Raw genomic sequence first — 18,950 nt, 5'->3', positions numbered from 1 at the left:
TTATGGTAAAATAAAACATTAAAAATACAGGGTTATAGCAGGCCAGCCATAAAGAAAGACTTTTGATGGGTCAGTGGTAGAGAACGGTTTTATCCTTTATCAGGTTCTTTTTGTCATTTTTTAAGTTGTTGCAGTTTTTGTTTTGTTCTGGAGTTACATAAAATGAGAGCTTGTTCTGAGGGTTTGCACACACAATTTCATAAGCTGTCCCCCATCATTTATGGTTTTAAAAGTCCCAGGTTCATAAAGAGAGCACATTTCAGCCAAATACAAGTTAGTTACTGTACTTTCTGTGTGTCCTAAAAAAAAAAAATAATCTCTGGTTAATTTAGGTAGTTTCATCACCAAGAAACTGAGAGTTATCTGAATGTGTGAAAGTAATTTTATTAACAATTTGAAACTGTGTTATATTAGTATAATGCAGTGATACATTGTTAAGTTAGTTAAAATGTATACCCATTTAGAGCACTCCTCTACCCATGCTGCTAAGTCACTTCAGTCGTGTCTGACTCTGTGTGACCCCATAGACGGCAGCCCACCAGGCTTCCCCGTCCCTAGGATTCTCCAGGCAAGAACACTGGAGTGGGTTGGCCCAGGTATTAACAGGTAGATCTTCCAGGAAGCAGAGATCTCAGGAAAACTTCTGGTGACCTTAAGGAAAATGTTTGTACACATATAAGTAAAAGCAGACAAAAACATCTTTGAGGTGGTTTAGGACTCCAAATTTTCAGAGTCAAATGTAGGTTTTCTTGGTTGAGGGAGATAACTATGGCTTAACTTCCCCTCAACCCTTCCCCCCAGCATATGCAGGCAGATTCTACTGTTTGGGTGAGTATACGCCCTGGAGAACACATGTTTTCGTGTAGGCAGGAAGGGTTTCCCCTGATTGATGCATCATCTCAAAGAAGACAGTGAGTGGACTCATTAACCATACCCTCACTTGTTTTTACTACTTACCTCTAGAACATTACAATTTGGAGCTGAAAGAAATAAGATGAGGTGACAACAATTATTTAAAAATCAAATCCATGTGTTTTTGTGTATTTTAAATCACTAGTATCTCAATCTCCTAAACCCTTCTGGATTTTCCCTTCCCCATTGATTAGATTTATTTTTATTCTGAATTAGAGAGAGAGTTGTGGTTGTCTTGACAACAGAAGCCCATCTCATACAAGTATCCAGAGATGTGTGTTATAACAAGGTGGTTGATGGGACAAAGAGGAATGTGTCCCCTTCCACTCCATGTAGGTTGATCCTCATCAACTGTCTTGAAAGGGTCAGCCTGGTGAGGGCTTTGGCTCTGAAAGCTAATTGGCCTTGCTTGGGTGGTGAATGGTCAAGAACTCGACTGTGATAGTTTTTTTCCTCTGCTACTTAGTTCCATTCTTAACTCAAATCCTTCCTTTGTTTACAGGCCATAGTATACGAAGGCCAAGATAAGAACCCAGAAATGTGCCGAGTGTTGCTCACACACGAGATCATGTGCAGGTAAGGAATACCTTGTTTTCTCTCTAATTGCCAAAGAGAAGATGAATTTGTATCTCAAATTTGTACCTCTGAATTCTACGTGAGTTCAGGCCTATTTTGGTGTATACATTTCTGTTCTGTTAAAACTAAAAACTGTTAGATATATTTGGTAGTAAAGTGTCAGACATCATAGTGGTTCTCAATTATTTATTAGATTTCATCCTAAAAGTTATGTTTCCATTTTGATATCCCACTGTTAATGGGCACAAAATAGTGCCCTTCCCCTTTTCCTATCAATCGAATGAAATACAATATAACCCTTTTAGTGTTAATGTATGCACTCAACTGCATTGCTAGTAAAATGAGTAAGAGTTCTATTGATGTCAGCAGAAGTCTCTGTTTGGATAAGACTTGAAAGTTATAGTTCCTCTTTTTAATTTTTCCACTTAAAAATATGACCATCCACATAGGCATCATTCCTCCTTGAACTGAATGTGGTTCCCTGCCTCTACCCCTACCTTGCATCCGATCTCTTAATCTTCGTTACCTTTTATACAACGGTGACAGTGTAGCTAATGTTTCTTAAATGTAGTGTGTTTTTGGAAAGATAGCAAAGATGAGTCCCTGAAAGGTGTGAACATTCATGTTGTCCACAAATGAGTGTCTTTATTTTTGTCTGAAGCTGCATGTGAAACCAGACCACATTCACTTCCCTGGCCTCTCCGTATGGGAGAGAGTAAACCAGAAAACAGCCTTTTAACTTGCAGTTTAGGTTCTTATTCTTTGTCAGATAACACTGGCACTTTGCTTCCGATATATTCTGAGTAATTGGATAAAGCATGATGATGACACTCTGCATCAGGGAAGGGCTACTAATTGCTTTGTTAGCCATGCGGGTTCTCCTGGCACAAAGCAGGCCTGACTCCTGTCTATTTCTGACCAATTCATATAGGGATTTCAGCTGCCACTTCGGCATGGGTGGGCTTTATTTTCTGCTCAGGGACTTGTGGGGAAAGCAATCTGAAAACTCTACAGGTGGAAATAAAATAGAAAAGAGATGAATGTGTTTGCTTAGTGAAGTCTCAAATATTAACTTCCTCTACATATATAATGATGTACGTAAATCAAAATTTTTTTCTCCTTTTTAAAAACATACCTGTAATATATTATTCTACAATATACAGGAGTTTCACAAGTTTTCACTTTAGTGATTTGTAAAATTTATTAATTATTCCCCAAACAGGTTACTTTTCTCTAACTTTAAAGCAACAACAAAATCCCAAAATATGGTCAGGGATTTCTTAGAAGATATTTTTAGGCAAAATTTGTGTTATACTGCATGCAGCAGTTGCACAATTAGAGCTGAGCTGCACTTTTCAGAATAAATGAGTAAAATCATTTTGAAGACCATTAAAAAATGACCTCCTTCATATGACTGCATTTCTAACCATATCTCTGTTTTACCTTCCCACAAATAGCATGTTGTTAGAATGAATTCTCTGTATTCTGTTCCATATAATTCTAGCAAACTGGAGACAGACAGGAAGATGGATCTCAACCAATAGGCCGACTAATATCTGTAAATCATAGATTTGCATCTCATATCTGTACATGTTTGGACTATGCTAGAAATAATTCTGTTCTTAAAATATTTGAAGATATATTATGCCTTTCACACATAAGCCTACCCTCTATTAATGCAGTTTATATTTTTTCTTGTTCTTAAAATTCATTGACCCAAAGTATTTTATTATGCTGGTTGGGGTGCTTTACTGCTGATGTTCTTTCTATTTTTCAGAAACATAAAAATAGCAAAAAATAAAATCCTCAAGCCACTGAAGGCAAATGATGTTTGTATTGTGTGGCTAAAAGGGAAAAGTCATATTCAAAATGTCATTCTGCTAATGTTACAGATGAAGGTTTTCCTGGCTGCCTATAGATGTGGAAGGGGTACTGTTTGTTTACCAGGCTGCCATGACCCTATTACATAAGCCTGTCATCTATTGTGTGGCTAACAGTCTTTTAAATTGCAAATCTGATGCTCTTTAGGGGGCTTCAGAAAAAATTCTCACTTTCCACACCATCCTATTTCTCTTGATTTCTTGCCTGTTGTAAGTGGAAGTTGGGATGTGCTGAATTTGCACCAGGGGTGCAAATGCAGGCTCAATTATAAGCATAAAATTAGAGTCTGTTCACCATTAATCAGCCTGGCTAATTGCTATGCACCACCATTAACCATATGGTGTGAAAGACAGCTTGCTTTCCCTAAGATGAAATTTCTTCATTGCAGACATGAAATAGTGAGGGCCTTGGATTTTAAAATAGCTTGTTTTAGATATTTAATTTCTAAACAACTTTCTGCAGTGCTTTCTATCAAGGCTAACGGCACAATAAAACTTTGCGTTTATGTCACAAAAGAGGTATATTTATAGTACATTGAAGCTATGGTAAAGGAGACAGAGAATTTAGAGCGACAGGAAAGGGCTTGGGTTGATTCTGTTTTGTTGTTGGCAGAGAAAAAAAAAAAGCATCAGGGAATTACGTATAAGGTGGTTGCAAATATAAAAAATCAGTTTTGTTCTGTTGAGAGGGTAATCCATTGCATGAGCTATGTAAAGGACTTGCTGCCATGGGATTATAATTACTGTCTCTCCTTGAGACAAAATCCCTTTGACTTGATGGCACAGAACTCTTTCCATGGAATTCTGGGAGAGGTTCTGCATTTTGGATAACTGGAATCTATCATACCAGTCATCTTTACATTCTGTTAATACTTGTGGATGAAGCTCTTCAAAATGTAAAAGCAGGATTTATTCCACAAAGGATTTGATTATATGCACCACCACATCTTTAAAATGTGAAGGGAAAATAGAAACTCTGCTTGGAAGGTGAGTCCAGTTTCCAGTCCCCGCCAGGCAGGCGGAAGCAGATTTTCTTCCTTTCCAGGACACAGGACAATCACAGGGGATGAGTGCTCTCTTTAGGAAAACCTTCTTTCCCCACTGTCAGTGCCTCATGCCTTGTGGACCGTGAGCTCTCAGGGTTGGCCTGGGCCCTTGATATGCCTTGTTCTTCCCTCCTCTTGGGCTGGCTTTTTCTCATTTCGTTCTTCAGATTCCCACCGAAGCGTGTTTCTTTAGGGAAGTGTTCCTGGTTGTTGGCCTGAGTGAGGCCCCCTTGTTCTGTGCTCCTATTATATCCTGTGCTTTTCCTTCAGACCCTGTAACTGTACACTCAGCACATTGTAACTGTATGTCTAGGGCAAGTCTTTCTTTGCTGGACTAAGAGCTCCTTGAAGAAGTTGTCCAGTTTTCCTCTCTCCTTTATTTGCCTATATGTGAAATGAGGAGAAATGTGTGAAACTATGACTTCTGTCATAGGGTCATTGTTAAGATTAAATCCTATAACCCCTGTAAATGCTTATCTTGGTACCCGACACATAGTAAGTGCTGAATGTTGATTGTTATGATCAATAGTCACAGCAGAGTATCAGCATTGATATTAATAGAAGCAGTGGAAGTAGTGGGAGCAGTAGTAGCAGCATCTGCAGCATCTAGCTAAGTACCTGGCGTGTAGTTGCTCAGAGGGAAAGATGGTAAGAGACTGTTGAAAGGAAGGGAAATGTCTCCTAAGATGTTAACATGCTTTGTTCATTCTAGGTATGCTGGTTAAGGATATTTTCATTCATTCTTATAGTCTTTGCAAAAACACAGTGGAATGAAGAGCCAGAAAGGATTGGTCCCTGCAGTAGCAGAGCTGACAGGTTAGCCTGGGAGATGAAACCTGAAGCTGGTAACTAGACAGCACTGTAGAAAGAGGACTGGGATGAGACATGAGGTCAAATACCATGGCTGCTCAGAGAAGGGAGGATGTATTTGCAGGGACTGGGAGGAAGGTGAGACAGGACAAGGATTTTAGAGGGTGTGCGAAGGAGTGTTTTGGTCCATTTGTTGGTGGTCCAAGTAGGATTTCTGTGGGGAGAAGTCTGCAGATGGTGAGCCTGTGGCCTGGATCTGGGCAGTCAGGGTGAAGGATAATCAACTTCTGAGGTCTTTTCACAAAGGTGCGAGGTGAAGCTATGGCCTTACGTGGGATTGACGGGGGATGGGGCATTAGAGAGAGGAGAGGCTGTGGGTACATTCTTGGGGAACAGTGTCACTTTTAGTGCATTCGAGAATTAGGATAAAGAACCTTGAACATACAGGAGATAGAAATGAAAGCAGGGTATTTCAGAGGCAGGGAGCCATCCACATAATAAGTGTAGGGAGATCCAGATGGACCTGAAGACTGAGAAGAGCACCAGAAAGTCACTGGTGAACTTCAAGAGAGGATATTCAAGTAGGTGCTAACCCAAAAACCAGGCAGTGATGGAGGCTCTGGCAAGGAGATAGTTAGGCAGTGAAGAAATCAACAAAAGGAGGAGCAAGTCTGTTTTTTTAAGAATGGGAAAACTTGAATATGTTGGTTAACTGAGGGAAAGAATGAACTTACTACTATTAATCAAATTGTTCAGATAACCATATGCTCATTCTCCAGCCATTTTGGCTAAATGGGTAAAATAATCTTGCTTTCTGTTGTAAAGCTTAAAGGTGGAGGTGATGCTTTCTTCCAGTTAAGAGAGCCTCTACTTCTGGGAAGAAGTTCCATGTCTCTGAGATGAAGATGCAAGCGTCTCTTGCTCTGATTTATGAAGCCATGTGTCAGTGTGCTAGAGAGGCACTACCTATGCCATGCTGCTCAGAAAGAGACTCACAAGCTTGCTTTTCCCTGGACAAGCTTGTATGAGGGATGGATACACAGTCTTGCTGGGGAAAGGGCTGCTGTTTTGAGTCCACTGTGTATATAGGACCCCAGGTGCGGCAGGGTCCCCCCTCCTGTGATTGGGCCACATTGGTCTCCTGCCACTGGGGTGCACGTTGAGAACGGATGTGAAGTAGTGGGAATCCTGCTCTGTGACAAGGCAAGTGAGGAAACTCCAAGTCCGCTGATAGATGCCTGCTTTAGGGAGCAAATACCAGGTCTGTGCCTGGTGCAGTGCCTGACACACATAGTAAGACTCTCAAGAACAGCATCTGAGGGGATCAAGGTCCATCAGTCACACCCTCATGAGGATGGAGTTAGCACTGTGATTCTTTTGTTAACACAGTAGCTTTTCCCTTGGAGTGCTTTTGTGTCTGTTGTTCCATGTACTGTATTGTTTCAGCCCAAGACCTCTTCTGCCTTAAACACAAGTGAATCTGTTCTCCCTTCATCCTGCCCTTCTTGGTTAATGCCTGCCTTGTGTATGGTAGAGGTTGGTACCCACCTTTCTTGGTCCTTCTGGGTCCAATAGAGGGAACTGGGTGCGGGCTGGTGAGCAGTTCAGCTTGGAGAAGAGAGGAAAGGAGAGAAAGACCATCATGGGGAAGGAAGGAAGGACAGGTCTTTGTTGTGCCTGGCTTTGCATTAGAAGTAGGGAGATTCAGGAGGTTAGATGCTGGCTCAGCCTAAAGGAAGACCTTCCTTTCCCAATTTGCAGTTTTTAGTTTTTTGATAGGAAAATCATATTGCAATCAAAAGATTGTAGAAATACAGAATGGAATATGTACTGTCTACTCTTCTTCACTTACTCCACAGGGCCTACTGTGTGCTGTGCTCTGTTCTAGTTGCTGGGGATATAGGGATGAACAGAACAATCTAAGACCTTTGTACTCATGGACAGACAATAAAGAAGAAAAATAAATATAAAATGAGTGCTCAGAAGAAAAGTGAAGCAGGATGAGGGGCTAGAGAGCTCTGGGGGTGGTAAGGGAAGGGCTTTCATAGGCTGTCACTTTGTGCAGAAATTTGAGGGAACTGAGGGTGGCTTATGACAATTTGTTTCTTCCTCTCCTCCCTCCATCTCGCCTACTGGTTTTTTTCTCCCAGAAGTTGGACCATACCCATCCCATACATATGGGGCTTCCCAGGTGGTACTAGTGGTAAAGAATCCACCTGCCTGTGCAGGAGATGCAAGAGATGTGGGTTTGATCCCTGGGTTGGGAAGATCCCCTGGAGTAGGAAACGGCAACTCGCTCCATTAGGACAGAGAAGCCTGGCAGGCTACAGTCTCTGGGATCTCAGAGTTGGATGCGGCCGAGTGACCTAACACACACACACACACACCAAACATGCTGTTCTGCAGTTTGGCTTTCTCAGGTCGTACTATGATGTAGACTTCTTTCTGTGATGATGTGGACAAACCCACCTTCGTTCTTTTTAATGCTGCACACAGTTCCATGTTTACATATGTATGTACACACACATATATGTATATGTGTATATGCATTTATTTTTAAAGTGGGCTTAAACCATAGACACTACTTTGTTACCGCCCCAGATGCAGCACAGAGCCCAGGAATCCCACTTTGAGGATGACGACTGCGCAGTGCAGTGATATGACCTGAGAGGCAGGAGACCTGTTGGGCTAGTTTTTCATACTTTGTGTAAAGTTTTCTTTATGAATGATGTTACGTCACCTCCAGCCCATTAGTCCATTTTCCTTGTTTTATTCCTCTTCTATTCATCCTTCTCCACCTCTGTTCTTTGCATCTGCTTTCTGCCCTGGGTCCCCTGGGGCCCAGCAGAGAGGGTGGTTCTCACTTAGGCTGTGCTTCGATTCAGCTGGCTTCACTCGAGGGCACTTATATTTTAAGGGGATGAAGACAGTGCTTAAGGCGCAGGGCAGATCTCAGGCCTAGTGCTGCCTTGCCTGGGGAGGTGGTCTGGGGGGTTGGTGGGGTGGGGGTGAACTTTCCTTCCTTGGGCAGCGTCTGCTCAGAGGGGCAGTGAGGCTTCCTTTATCTGCTACCTTCCTATTGGATTGTATTTCCCCTAGTATAATACATTCATTCATGAAGTCATCTAATCAACCAACCAACCATTATTTGATCTTCTCTGTTCTGTCCCAGGCCTTATAGCTACCCGCTAGGTAAATAAGATTGACAGTGTGTTCCTTTATGAAACATATGGGTTAGTGGGGGAGGGATGGGAGGAGAACGATAGTAACAAAAAATACACAAGTATATACATAAGAATATAATTTGCTTTTTGTTTGGTGCCCTGAGAGGAAAAACTTAGAGCAGCCTATCAAGTGTTAAGATCAGCTTCTCTGAGGAAGGAGTCTAGAGGCCTAGGCCCAAAGAGGAGGTTGCTGTTGTTTAGTCACTCAGTCGTGTCCGACTCTTTTGCGACCACACAGACTGTAGCCTGCTGTTGCTGCTGCTGCTGCTAAGTCGCTTCAGTCGTGTTCAACTCTGTGCGACCCCATAGGCGGCAGCACACCAGGCTCCCCGTCCCTGGGAATCTCCAAGCAAGAACACTGGAGTGGGTTGCCATTTCCTTCTCCAATGCATGAAAGTGAAAAGTGAAAGTGAAGTCCCTTAGTAATGTCCAACTCCTAGCGACCCCATGGACTATAGCCTGCTAGGCTCCCCAGTCCCTGGGATTTCCCAGGCAAGAATACTGGAGTGGGTTGACATTTCCTTCTCCAGGGATCAAATCCGGGTCTCCTGCATTGCAGGCAGATTCTTTACCCCTGAGTCTCCTGGGATGCCCCAAAGAGTGGGTAGAGGCTGGCTAGCTAGGGAGGGCATAGAGGAGGAGCAGTCCAGGCCCAAAGGCCTGCCCGCACCTGGGCCTGGGGTCAGACTGAGTGTCGAGACTGAAATTGGCTAGTGAGGCTGGAGTGTGGCACATTGGAGGAGAGTGACAAGAGATGGGGAGGTGTTCTGGCTCCATGTCATGCCATAGATTTATTCTCAGTGTGGTGGGAAGCCCTTAAAAGGTCTAGGGCAGTGGAGTGACAGTTCCATTGACGTTTTGAAAAGATCACTCTGGCTGTTGGTGGTGGGTGAAGAGTGGAGGGGAGGCCAATGTGGAGTCTAAGCGAGAAATGAAAGTGACTTGGTTGAGGGTGGTGCAGTGAGGAGGGAGAGGGTCAGATCATCTGGAGATGTAGATTCTAGTCTGAAACTATCACCAGGCAAGTTGGAAGGGTCCCTGGAAGGCAATAGTCCAGGCAGGATGATGGTGAGGGTTTTGACCTCTGGAGATTTGCCCAATCACTGTTTTGAAAAAGAAAAGGAAAAAAGCAAGGAGAAATAGGCCTTCCCATGCATTGCTTTTCTCCCTGGGTAAAGACTTAGGCTCTGTTGATGGGCTTTTTTTGGAGACCTGTGCCCTCACACTGAGAGGTAGGTACTGCAATCGCTCCATTTTATAGATGAGGAAACTAAGACTCCAGGACGTGAAGTACCTTGCTCCAGTGCCACAAGCAACTCTGAGTCCAGAGTCAGTGTTCTTAACCACTGCACTCTCCTGGCAAGCCCTTGAAATGTAGGTGCAGGGAAGTAGAGTTCAGAGATAGTAAAGTTTAGTTTTTAAATTATCATTACTTTTTTGGCATTCATGTCGACTACTGGATTTCTCAGTCCCTTTTTTCTACATCTCTTTTACGTGTTGGGATCCTTTGGGCTTTCTTTCCCTCAAAGTCCTAGTATAGCTGAACTCAGACCTGGAGGAAATTGTTTCCTCTGAACCAGAAAGGGAATGGCTCTAAGGCGAGTGGTGTGGTTTTCAGCTGGGGCTCTGACAAAGGAGAGAGAATTCTAGCTGTTGTTTTCTGAAGATATGAGAGACAAATAAAATGAGCATCAATTTGGAAGTTGATTCTCTTTTCAGAGATAGAGACTTCCCAACTTTGGTGAAAGACCCCCTGTGCGGGTGTGTATTTCTGGGTCCTGAAAATAAAGTTCAGTGTTTGTTTCTCTCCAACAGCTCTCCAAATTTAGGCTCTATGATTCACTAGGTCGAATGAGTGTGTGTGTGTGTGTGTGTGTGTGTGTGTGCGCGCGCACGCATGTGCTTGTGTAAGAGGGAGATAAATGCATATTTTATTTGTGATGCAGGTAATGTATAACCCTTGCATAACTCCCTCACCTTCATGATTGATCAAATACATGCTTTTATAGTGTGCCCTGAGGTATAGACTGGCCAGTTGGACACATTTCTTATTTGCAGACAAGTCTCAGATGGATAGTCTTCCATTGACCATGGGTAATTTTCAAAAACTCTAATTTTTCACTTTTTAGAAGCATCTCAATTTAAGAAAACACTGGCAACTTTAAGGTCACATATGGGGTGGGATTTTGATAGTAGATGCTTTTCTTGCCCATAACTGCCTCTTCTCTGATCTAATAAAGAGCATTCACTGTCAGGCCTTTGCCAGCCTTTGGATCCATGTCCATACTGCTTCCAGAAAACTTACACAGTGACCAGTGGAAGGCACAAAAGCCAGAGGACATGTGGATCTCTATTGTGTTTTGTCTTTCCTCTTTGTCTTAATTATTGTGTTGTACTTTCACTCTTACATTCTGAACATGGTTCCAAAGCAGACCGTTAGAGTTTTAGGATTTCAGGAAGGCTGTGATTGAAGGAAACGTCTCCTATAAAAGAGAAAGCAGAAGAAAAAGGAATCCATTGAATACAAAATGACTGGAGGGGGAGAATCACTCATACCTCATTACTGACGTGTTCCACGCAATTAGTGTGATCTTGAGGGAAGAGAGTTTGAGCCACCCACAACCCTGAATATTCTCATTGGGTAGATGTAATAATAATGCGTTTCACAGTGAAGTCTTCCAATTCCGCGGGCAGTGATGGGGAGACCCCATCTTAGGACTGTCAGTCCTCGCTTGGAGAGAGTCCCTCTCCCTCCCGCCTTTGTGCAGGGAGAGGTTAAACCTGGCATTAACCCGTAGGTGACCCAAACAGAATATTCTGTCCCAGGGATCCGTTGATTGCCAGGTATGGCTTGTGGTAATTCTAGCATTTGCAACCCAGCAATTTGAACCTTCTGTCTGCCTAAATGATGATTTTACATTTGTAATGGTTGTACTAAATCCTCTCGCTTTTGCTCTGCAGCCGCTGTTGTGACAAGAAAAGCTGTGGCAACCGAAATGAGACTCCCTCAGATCCAGTGATAATTGACAGGTAGGGACCACTCTACTTTCAGTCGGTTCTTTTTCCTCATTATAATGAAACACCTGCCTCGTGTGGCTCTCGGGTGAGGGTTAGGAAGGCATGTGGCCGAAATTCGCCTGTTGGTCATGACTGCATCTGCTACTTTGAGCTATTGCGATTCCTGGGAAAGCCATATGGAATGTTCTTTGGAGGCCCGCTTTCTTGGATTGCTCCAGTTTTGTGTCTGATTCATGCTCCTAAAGGAATGTTCTTCTTTCTTGACTTTCTGTGGCTCAATCCTCATGCTGTGCCAGGAAGCTTCAGAAATAAAATAATAATAATTTGTGATTTATGAAATGTGGTTGGGTGCTTATAAATATTTAACTTTTATTTGAAAAATGTTTGAATCATTATCACTTTTAGCTACAGTAGTTCTGTTGGACGTAATCCATCTACATTTTAAGGTTTTATTTATGCATAAAAGCAGTTTTAAAGAGATCTGTGAACCAAGATTTTCTACAGTAATTTCCCGGGTTTGATTGTAGCTCAGACTGCATTGGAAGTTGATTAATTTATCCTGCTTGTCTTAATTATTGTGTTTTTAAACAGATCCATATTACTAATCTGACATGACCAAGTAAATCATTGTAGAACAATAAATCTGTTTTAGTTGTTCGGCGCAATTTCGAGTCAGTGTGTGCAGAGATTATGCAAAGTCGCATTCCAAATATTCGTTTTACATTTTAATTATTGAAATTCATTGTATGGAAACATGTATGATAAACCATTTGTTACATAGCATTACTCATTGGGAGTTAAATGGCCTGGAAGGTTTATAGATACTGTCAGTTGTCAGCTAGGAAAAGAGCTAGCACCCTCCACTAGCTGGAAGAGTCTTGCAAGTAAGACTGACTGATCTCTCATTGAGGAGATCAACAGCTGAATAAAAGCCCTTTTTGGGGTTTGGTAATATTGATTTTGGATACCCCCTCCACCCCCCCACTGCCCGCTGGTGCACTTCTATCTATCTTCCCAATTCTTTACTTTTGGGGGGCTTTATCGTTTTTCAGTTAACTGAAAAAGTATTCTTCATTGTGATTTATGACAAAACATTAGTTGTTAATTTTGACTTATGTGATTCTTTAGGCTTAAACCCAATTTTGATTGCCTAGCAGTTTTATAAAGCTTGCATTTGAGTCAGATATTTGAACTGTCTTTCACTTATATTCACCAAAAACATATCTTTGCTGGATAACTTGATAACTTTGCTTAATATCTTCTTTGATTCAAAGCTGAAAACACCCACCTTTAGAGTGTAATGAAGTTGTCTGCTGCCTATAGAATTAATATAGCATGTTTATCTACAGAAGCAGACATGCCATTATGCAGTTTCTTTTTCTGCGATGGCAGATAAATCTTCAGATAAATTAAAAAAAAAATAACCTTTATGCTGTTTGTTTCACCTAAATACCTTGCTTCAAAATACCATTTGTTATTTTAAGCAGATTTTACTCTTCTATTAGGAAGAAAGTGTTCTGATCAAAAGACCAGCCCAAATATTTGCCCATACTTTGTAACTATCAGCATTTGGTTCTGTCGCACAGTTTCTTTTGGTTTAGATGATGACAAGAACCTTACTTTGCCACCCGCAATGAAAATGCTTTTTTTTTTTTTTTTTGCTTTTGAATGGGTTAAGCTTTTAAGTTCTTCATTTGGTTTTAAGCCGTGACTCTGATATAGAAGGTTGATATGACTGTGGTTTGAATAACATTTGATTTTGACCTGTTTCTGTGGGTTGCGATGGCATAAGAAACTTGACTCAGCAGCGCTGTAATTAGCCCGGCCCGTGTTTTTGAAACAGGATTGTGTTACCTGGATTGCATTAGTGTGGCTTCTATTGTTGCCGCCTTGCATCTATCCCAGTAGGGTACTTAAAACCTTTTCTTGGCTAGGGTAGTTCAAACAATTTAGGTAAAATAAGTATGCACTTTATACTGTTGGTGGCTTTAGAGATATTACTCATGACATTTATCCTTTTCATTATTTTTTTCTTTTTTGGTTTGACAAAGTAGAAAATGCTGTTAGCCAATCTTGGTCTCTTAAGAGAGGGGTACTTGGAAAAGCAGCTGAAACCCTGGTTATCTGCATGAGTCCCAACATACGTTTATTTGCTGGCTGTTGCCACTGTCTCCCATGAACTGTCTTTTCAAGCAGCGATGCCAGCTGATATGCAAAACCCCATTTAGCTATTTTTATTTGCATCTGAGTTTTCAGAATTTATTTGTCCTTCAGTCTGCCAAAGGTTTTTAATGCTCCAGTCCTGTCTGTGCTGATATGTGAAACTTCCATTTTTAACAAGAGAATAACAACAGGAAAAGAACTTACACAAGGAAGGGCGAAATAGAAAAGATTTTTCAATTCCATAAAATTGCTGCAAAGGAAAAAAAATGATGGCAACTGTGTTTGAATTTCATAGTTTCCATTTTGATTCTATATTACGGATTGCATAATATCTGTGTTACGTGCTTAGGGTTTGATTTGCTTTCAGATTTATGGATGAGAATCCCTGCATATTTTGTAAAAATAGGTTATGGGGCCTGCATTCAGTAGCAGGAGTAACTGTTTTTACAAGATGCATCCAATTTGCAATTATAGGACTGAGGGTACAGGCAATCCTTGTGTTAGGATTTAGCATAGTTTTAACACGCAGTCACCTTTTGGGCACCAATAATTTTTAGCTCCCTTTGCTTGTCCTTCAGATTTTGGAAGAACAGTGCTATTTTTATCAGTCGAAAGACTTTTAGTAGTGGTTATTCAGGAAAACTATTTATAGGATTGATAGAAGAGGCTTTATGGTCATACGGCAGTGGTGCAGGATAAGCTATTTCTGTGTTAAATTTTGGCAGTATTATTTGCTGCCAGTGGTTTGCTGCAAGTGGTCAGCTTGGCATAGTCTATCAAAAAAGTGGAATTAACAAAATCAGCAGTTAAATACTGTGATTTAGAAAATGTGTTTCTGCTTCATTTATGATAGCATGCAACATAGTCAGAAAAATATGACCCCAACTCTTTTTACAATTATGACAATTTGTCAAGTCACTTCAAAAACATTTGGAAGGAAATTTTTGTAAATGGATGATGTGTGCATCTTGAGTTGACTGCCTGGTTGTGTTTCTGTTTAATGCCAAATTGTTTGATTAAGAATTATAAAAACCAGCCTGTGTGCAAGGATCTAGATATTTGGAATATATAGACATGGGAAAAGTCAAATGTGTTGTGTTTAATAGCTGATGACCAGGAACTAATAACAGCAGATTTCATTATCATTGAGGTAAAGGGCTATGTGTGGTAATTATTGTTAAAGTAAAAAGCCAAAAATGACTTGCAGTTATTGGATTAAGGTGGAGATTGATTTAACATATTCACATAGTAACTCATATTTGAATTTAAAAGGTTTGCAATAAAGTTCATGTTTAGAAATTGAATAAATTGTAGTTTTATTACCACATCGGATATCCTTGTGTCCTAACCTTTTTCCTTGGAGTTATCTTAGTTCAATAAATAAAACCTCATTAGACTATTCCCATTTCAACAAGTTTATTAAATTTTGCAGGAGTAATTAGCATAAGCTGTGCTAATTTTTCTGGAAGACTAATGAGGGAGGTTCTTAATTAGGTTTACTTTGTAAGAATCAGAAAAGATGATAATGACAAAAGTCACCTAGGGTACTCTGAGTTGGGAACCCAGATTTTCTGAATTCATATAAAAATCTTCCATTTTCTATGTGGAAACTTCTTTATAAATGCTTGAACTGAATATATTAAGTGTGCAGACTGGACTCTTACTCCTTATCTTGTTAGTTAGGATTACTGTTCATTCTAGATTTGCTTCACAAAACTCTTTATTTTTCTACCCTGGCTCACTAAACTTTCTTTGAGCAATGACATGGATGAATACAGATGGGTCTTACAAAAACATTTCTTTCTCTGAATTATGCTATAGGATTCCTTTCACACAGAGCTTTAAAGTTTCCAGCCAGATTTGTGCTGCTAACTTCCAGTAGGGTGGGATAGGGGGATGGCTCAATATTTGTTTGTTTGGTTTTTCAATTTAAGATCAGTGTGATTGATGAAATAGTTGGACTGCTAAATAAAGGGAGAAAAGAAGAGCCCAATTCTTCATTTCCTTGCACTGTGGATTTTGAGAATTGACAAGTGGACTTTTTTCTTTTAATAGATAGAAATAATAAAGGATGAAATTCCTCCTCAAATTACTTTCTTGGTCTCGTGTGAATTTAGACATAGCCCTTTTGGGATGTAATGCGGCTCAAGTGATCCACAAGTTTGAGTTCTTCATAACCAGTACTAAAAACGTGGATTTTTAAAGCCTGTCAACTAATATACCTCTAAAGATTTTGGGCTTGCTTATTGCAGCTTAATAGATTGGCCTTTCTTTTCCATTTTATAAGAATCTCTGTATCTACTTTGGAGCTGTAAGCCCTGACATGCAACATATAAAAAAAGCATACCAATTTTGTAACATGAAGAATTTAGCCTGTTTGGAACTAGTTCTTCAGGCCACACTTACCCAAGAGTCTCCTAAAAAGAAAAAATAGTGTGTATTTGTTTCTTTCCAGAATTTTCTAAAGATCTTTGACATCTAGTTCACTTTCACTTCGGTAACACTAAATGGATTTGCTTTATGATTGTTGTCTGAAATAGAATTCAGAACGAAAATATTGGAATGGCCATTTTACCTGCATCAGGGTTGTTCATAAAAACATTTTTTTTGATTCATTCTTCATCTTAGAGGTTTGAGTGCTGTGATAAGACTTTTCAGAAAAGTGCAGTGTTGCCTTAACACCAAGCTAATTTCTTGATTAAACTGATCCTGATATATATATGTAACATATATGTTCATCTGTATAACAGAAAAACTATGGTAAAACGTTAGAATTAGGATGTAGTATTTTTTTTTTTAACCATTGAGCAGGGTGGGCTATATTCTAATTCCTATATCTGCAGTCCTAAGATTGTGAAGGCATCACGGCCCCTTGACCACAAATGATTTTTTTGTCTTTTATCATCAGACTTAAATCCAAAAATGCACTAAAATTTCTTTATCTTCTGTGAAAAGAAAGTCCTCAATTAACATGAACATAAGCATACTTTTATTAAAGTTGCAGATGAGACTTTTAGTCAGAGTTTCATGGCTTTATTTCATTGACCTTTCAACTTATTATTTTGGTGTTCATCTAGTTTTCAGAAGGACCAACCACTAAACATAATCACTCTGTAAGGTACACAAATAGCTATCTAGAGCTCGAAGACCCAGAGGTATAAATGCATTTCCCAGAGTTCTGATATGCCTTTTATATCACCTGATTTCCTAACTTTGAATGCCCCATTAAAATAAAAAGACGAGGAATTCATTCTTTAAAATTGCTGCAGGCAGGATAATTGCTGTCCTCTTGGTTGGTTTGAGAGGTTTGCGTTTTTTCCAAAAGTGAAAAGCCAGCGCTGACACTGAGCGTGAATTTATGGTTGTTTATTAATCCTACCATATTTAAACATTTGTTTTCTCAGTGGGAATTCATATGTGATTATTAGCGATGAGACTTATGTGAGAGACTATCATTCTAAATTTTATCACATCTCAGATACCATTCTGAATAGGAGATGAGCCCGTACATTTGTATGCAGTTTCCTACCATGATAAGAAAGTAACGAATACAATCAGTTAATAGCAGTCTATATTCCATTTGCTATCAGCTATTCCCAAATATACAGCCAGGATACATTCAAATGGATTTCAAGTATGCTGACAGTATATCATAATGCAAAGCACTTTTTATACAGTATAATACTACTACAGACACTGTATAATGAACAACTGTAGCTTTCCTGTAAAGGAAATAATGGCAGCAACTTCCAAGAAATGTATTTAAGGGAGCTTTGGAGAATCAGTAGTGCATATGTGTTACCGGCCTGGGTGTCAGCCCATGGTGTGGGGTTTTAATCCTGTGTCATCATAACTTTGTTTTTGTAACAGTTCTGGAAAAATACAGAGAAGCTGAACAAAGTCCCTTGTGTGTCATCTAACAACTTTGCACAGTCATTTTGTGATGAGAATATATCACTATATTAAATATGCTTTTGCTTTTCTAAAAGAAATTGCTTAGACTAGGAAAAAAACCCAAACCCTCCTAAAGTGCAACTCAGTTCTCCAGTGATAAATTTACCTTGGTTTTCCTTACCGCTCACACCTGACCAGACTCTAATAAAAATTGACAGATTTTAAAAACTCCATTTAGAAGCTTCTGCATGTAGTGAGATTTTGGTCATTTTAATTTGCATTAAGTATTATCTGAAAAAGACCATCTTTTTCCTTCTCTCTCACCTACTGTCTCATCCCTCCCTTTACAAACTGTGTAATTGTATACCATCCATGATAATATAAAAGTGACCTAAATACTCCAATTGCAATCATTGAAAAATGGTGAACATTACAGGTTTGTCTTTGATTGCGTGTTGCCTTTAAAGGTATGGGTAGATGGAGATAAATCTCCCTCTCAAACTCTCTCTCCAGTTACAAGCCTTTGTCCAAAGGTAAATGAAGGTTTTAACATTACGGTACTTATTGTAATATAATTTTAATTGCCTTAACTCTGCTAATGTGTGAAGCTGAGTGTGTGTGTGTATTTTTCATGAGGGGAATAAAGCCAAAGGAAAAAAAAAAAAACAACCCTGTATATTTTTCATGGGGGAGACAGGGGGTCACATGTGGTAAATGATGCAAACTTAATGAAACCGGTTCTGGGGAAGAAAATGCCATTGGCGTTTCATCCATGTAATGTATATTCCACTTCCAGTGGGAATAGAGTGGTCTTCAGTGTGCTTTAGGGATTTTTATTTTTGAAGGTGAAGTGCTTGGTTCCAGTTCCAAACTTGCCTCTAAACCCTACTTGGAAAGATGTAACTAGACAAGCTGGCAAATTATATAGCTCGATCCCACACAATAACCTCCAAAATGGCCCTCGGTAACTATACCATCCCGCTAACTGTTGGAGGCACAATAGTTTTGTAATATAATATAAAGTAATAGTGTTAGCCAACACATCTTTAATAAGATATTGTTCGAGCCTTTGCCATATGCTACAGAGCAGCCTCTCACTCGGTGGGCCTTTTGATTCCTCTCAATAAGATTATTTCAAATACTCTAATCCTGAATCATTGACATGAATACAAAAGCCTAGTGACATCTAATAGATGCCTCTTAGCTTTGCTTTTCCTCTTGTTCCTTTCCTTTTTCTTCTCTTTTTACCTGACAAAAAGCTTATAGGCACTTGGGCTCTGTCTCTCAGTAGCAGCATGGGGGGCTCCTCATGAAATATAAAGGAGGAAAAAGGACTGACGGAGGCCCGATAAGCTACAGAGTGAAGGGCCGTAGATTAAAAGTAAATGCCAGTAAATCCTGCCCTGTACACTTACTTGTCCTTTTAT

At 40.1% G+C, this 18,950-nt stretch overlaps 1 protein-coding gene across 10 annotated transcripts in view; it reads left to right on the top strand.

The window, feature by feature from the left end:
- Nucleotides 1-18,950, top strand: part of EBF1 (EBF transcription factor 1) — a 427,899-nt gene that overhangs the window by 32,254 nt on the left and 376,695 nt on the right. For all 10 annotated transcript variants that reach the window (XM_061424217.1, XM_061424216.1, XM_061424214.1 and 7 more), the window contains 2 exons: nucleotides 1,415-1,488; nucleotides 11,410-11,478. In XM_061424217.1, coding sequence (XP_061280201.1) covers nucleotides 1,415-1,488; nucleotides 11,410-11,478 — 143 coding nt within the window. The remainder of the gene's footprint in view (nucleotides 1-1,414; nucleotides 1,489-11,409; nucleotides 11,479-18,950) is intronic.

Source organism: Bos javanicus, chromosome 7 (assembly GCF_032452875.1).
Source record: "Bos javanicus breed banteng chromosome 7, ARS-OSU_banteng_1.0, whole genome shotgun sequence".
NCBI lineage: Eukaryota > Metazoa > Chordata > Mammalia > Artiodactyla > Bovidae > Bos > Bos javanicus.
The sequence above is the reverse complement of the archived record's forward strand: the minus strand, read 5'-3'. Positions and strand labels throughout refer to the sequence as shown.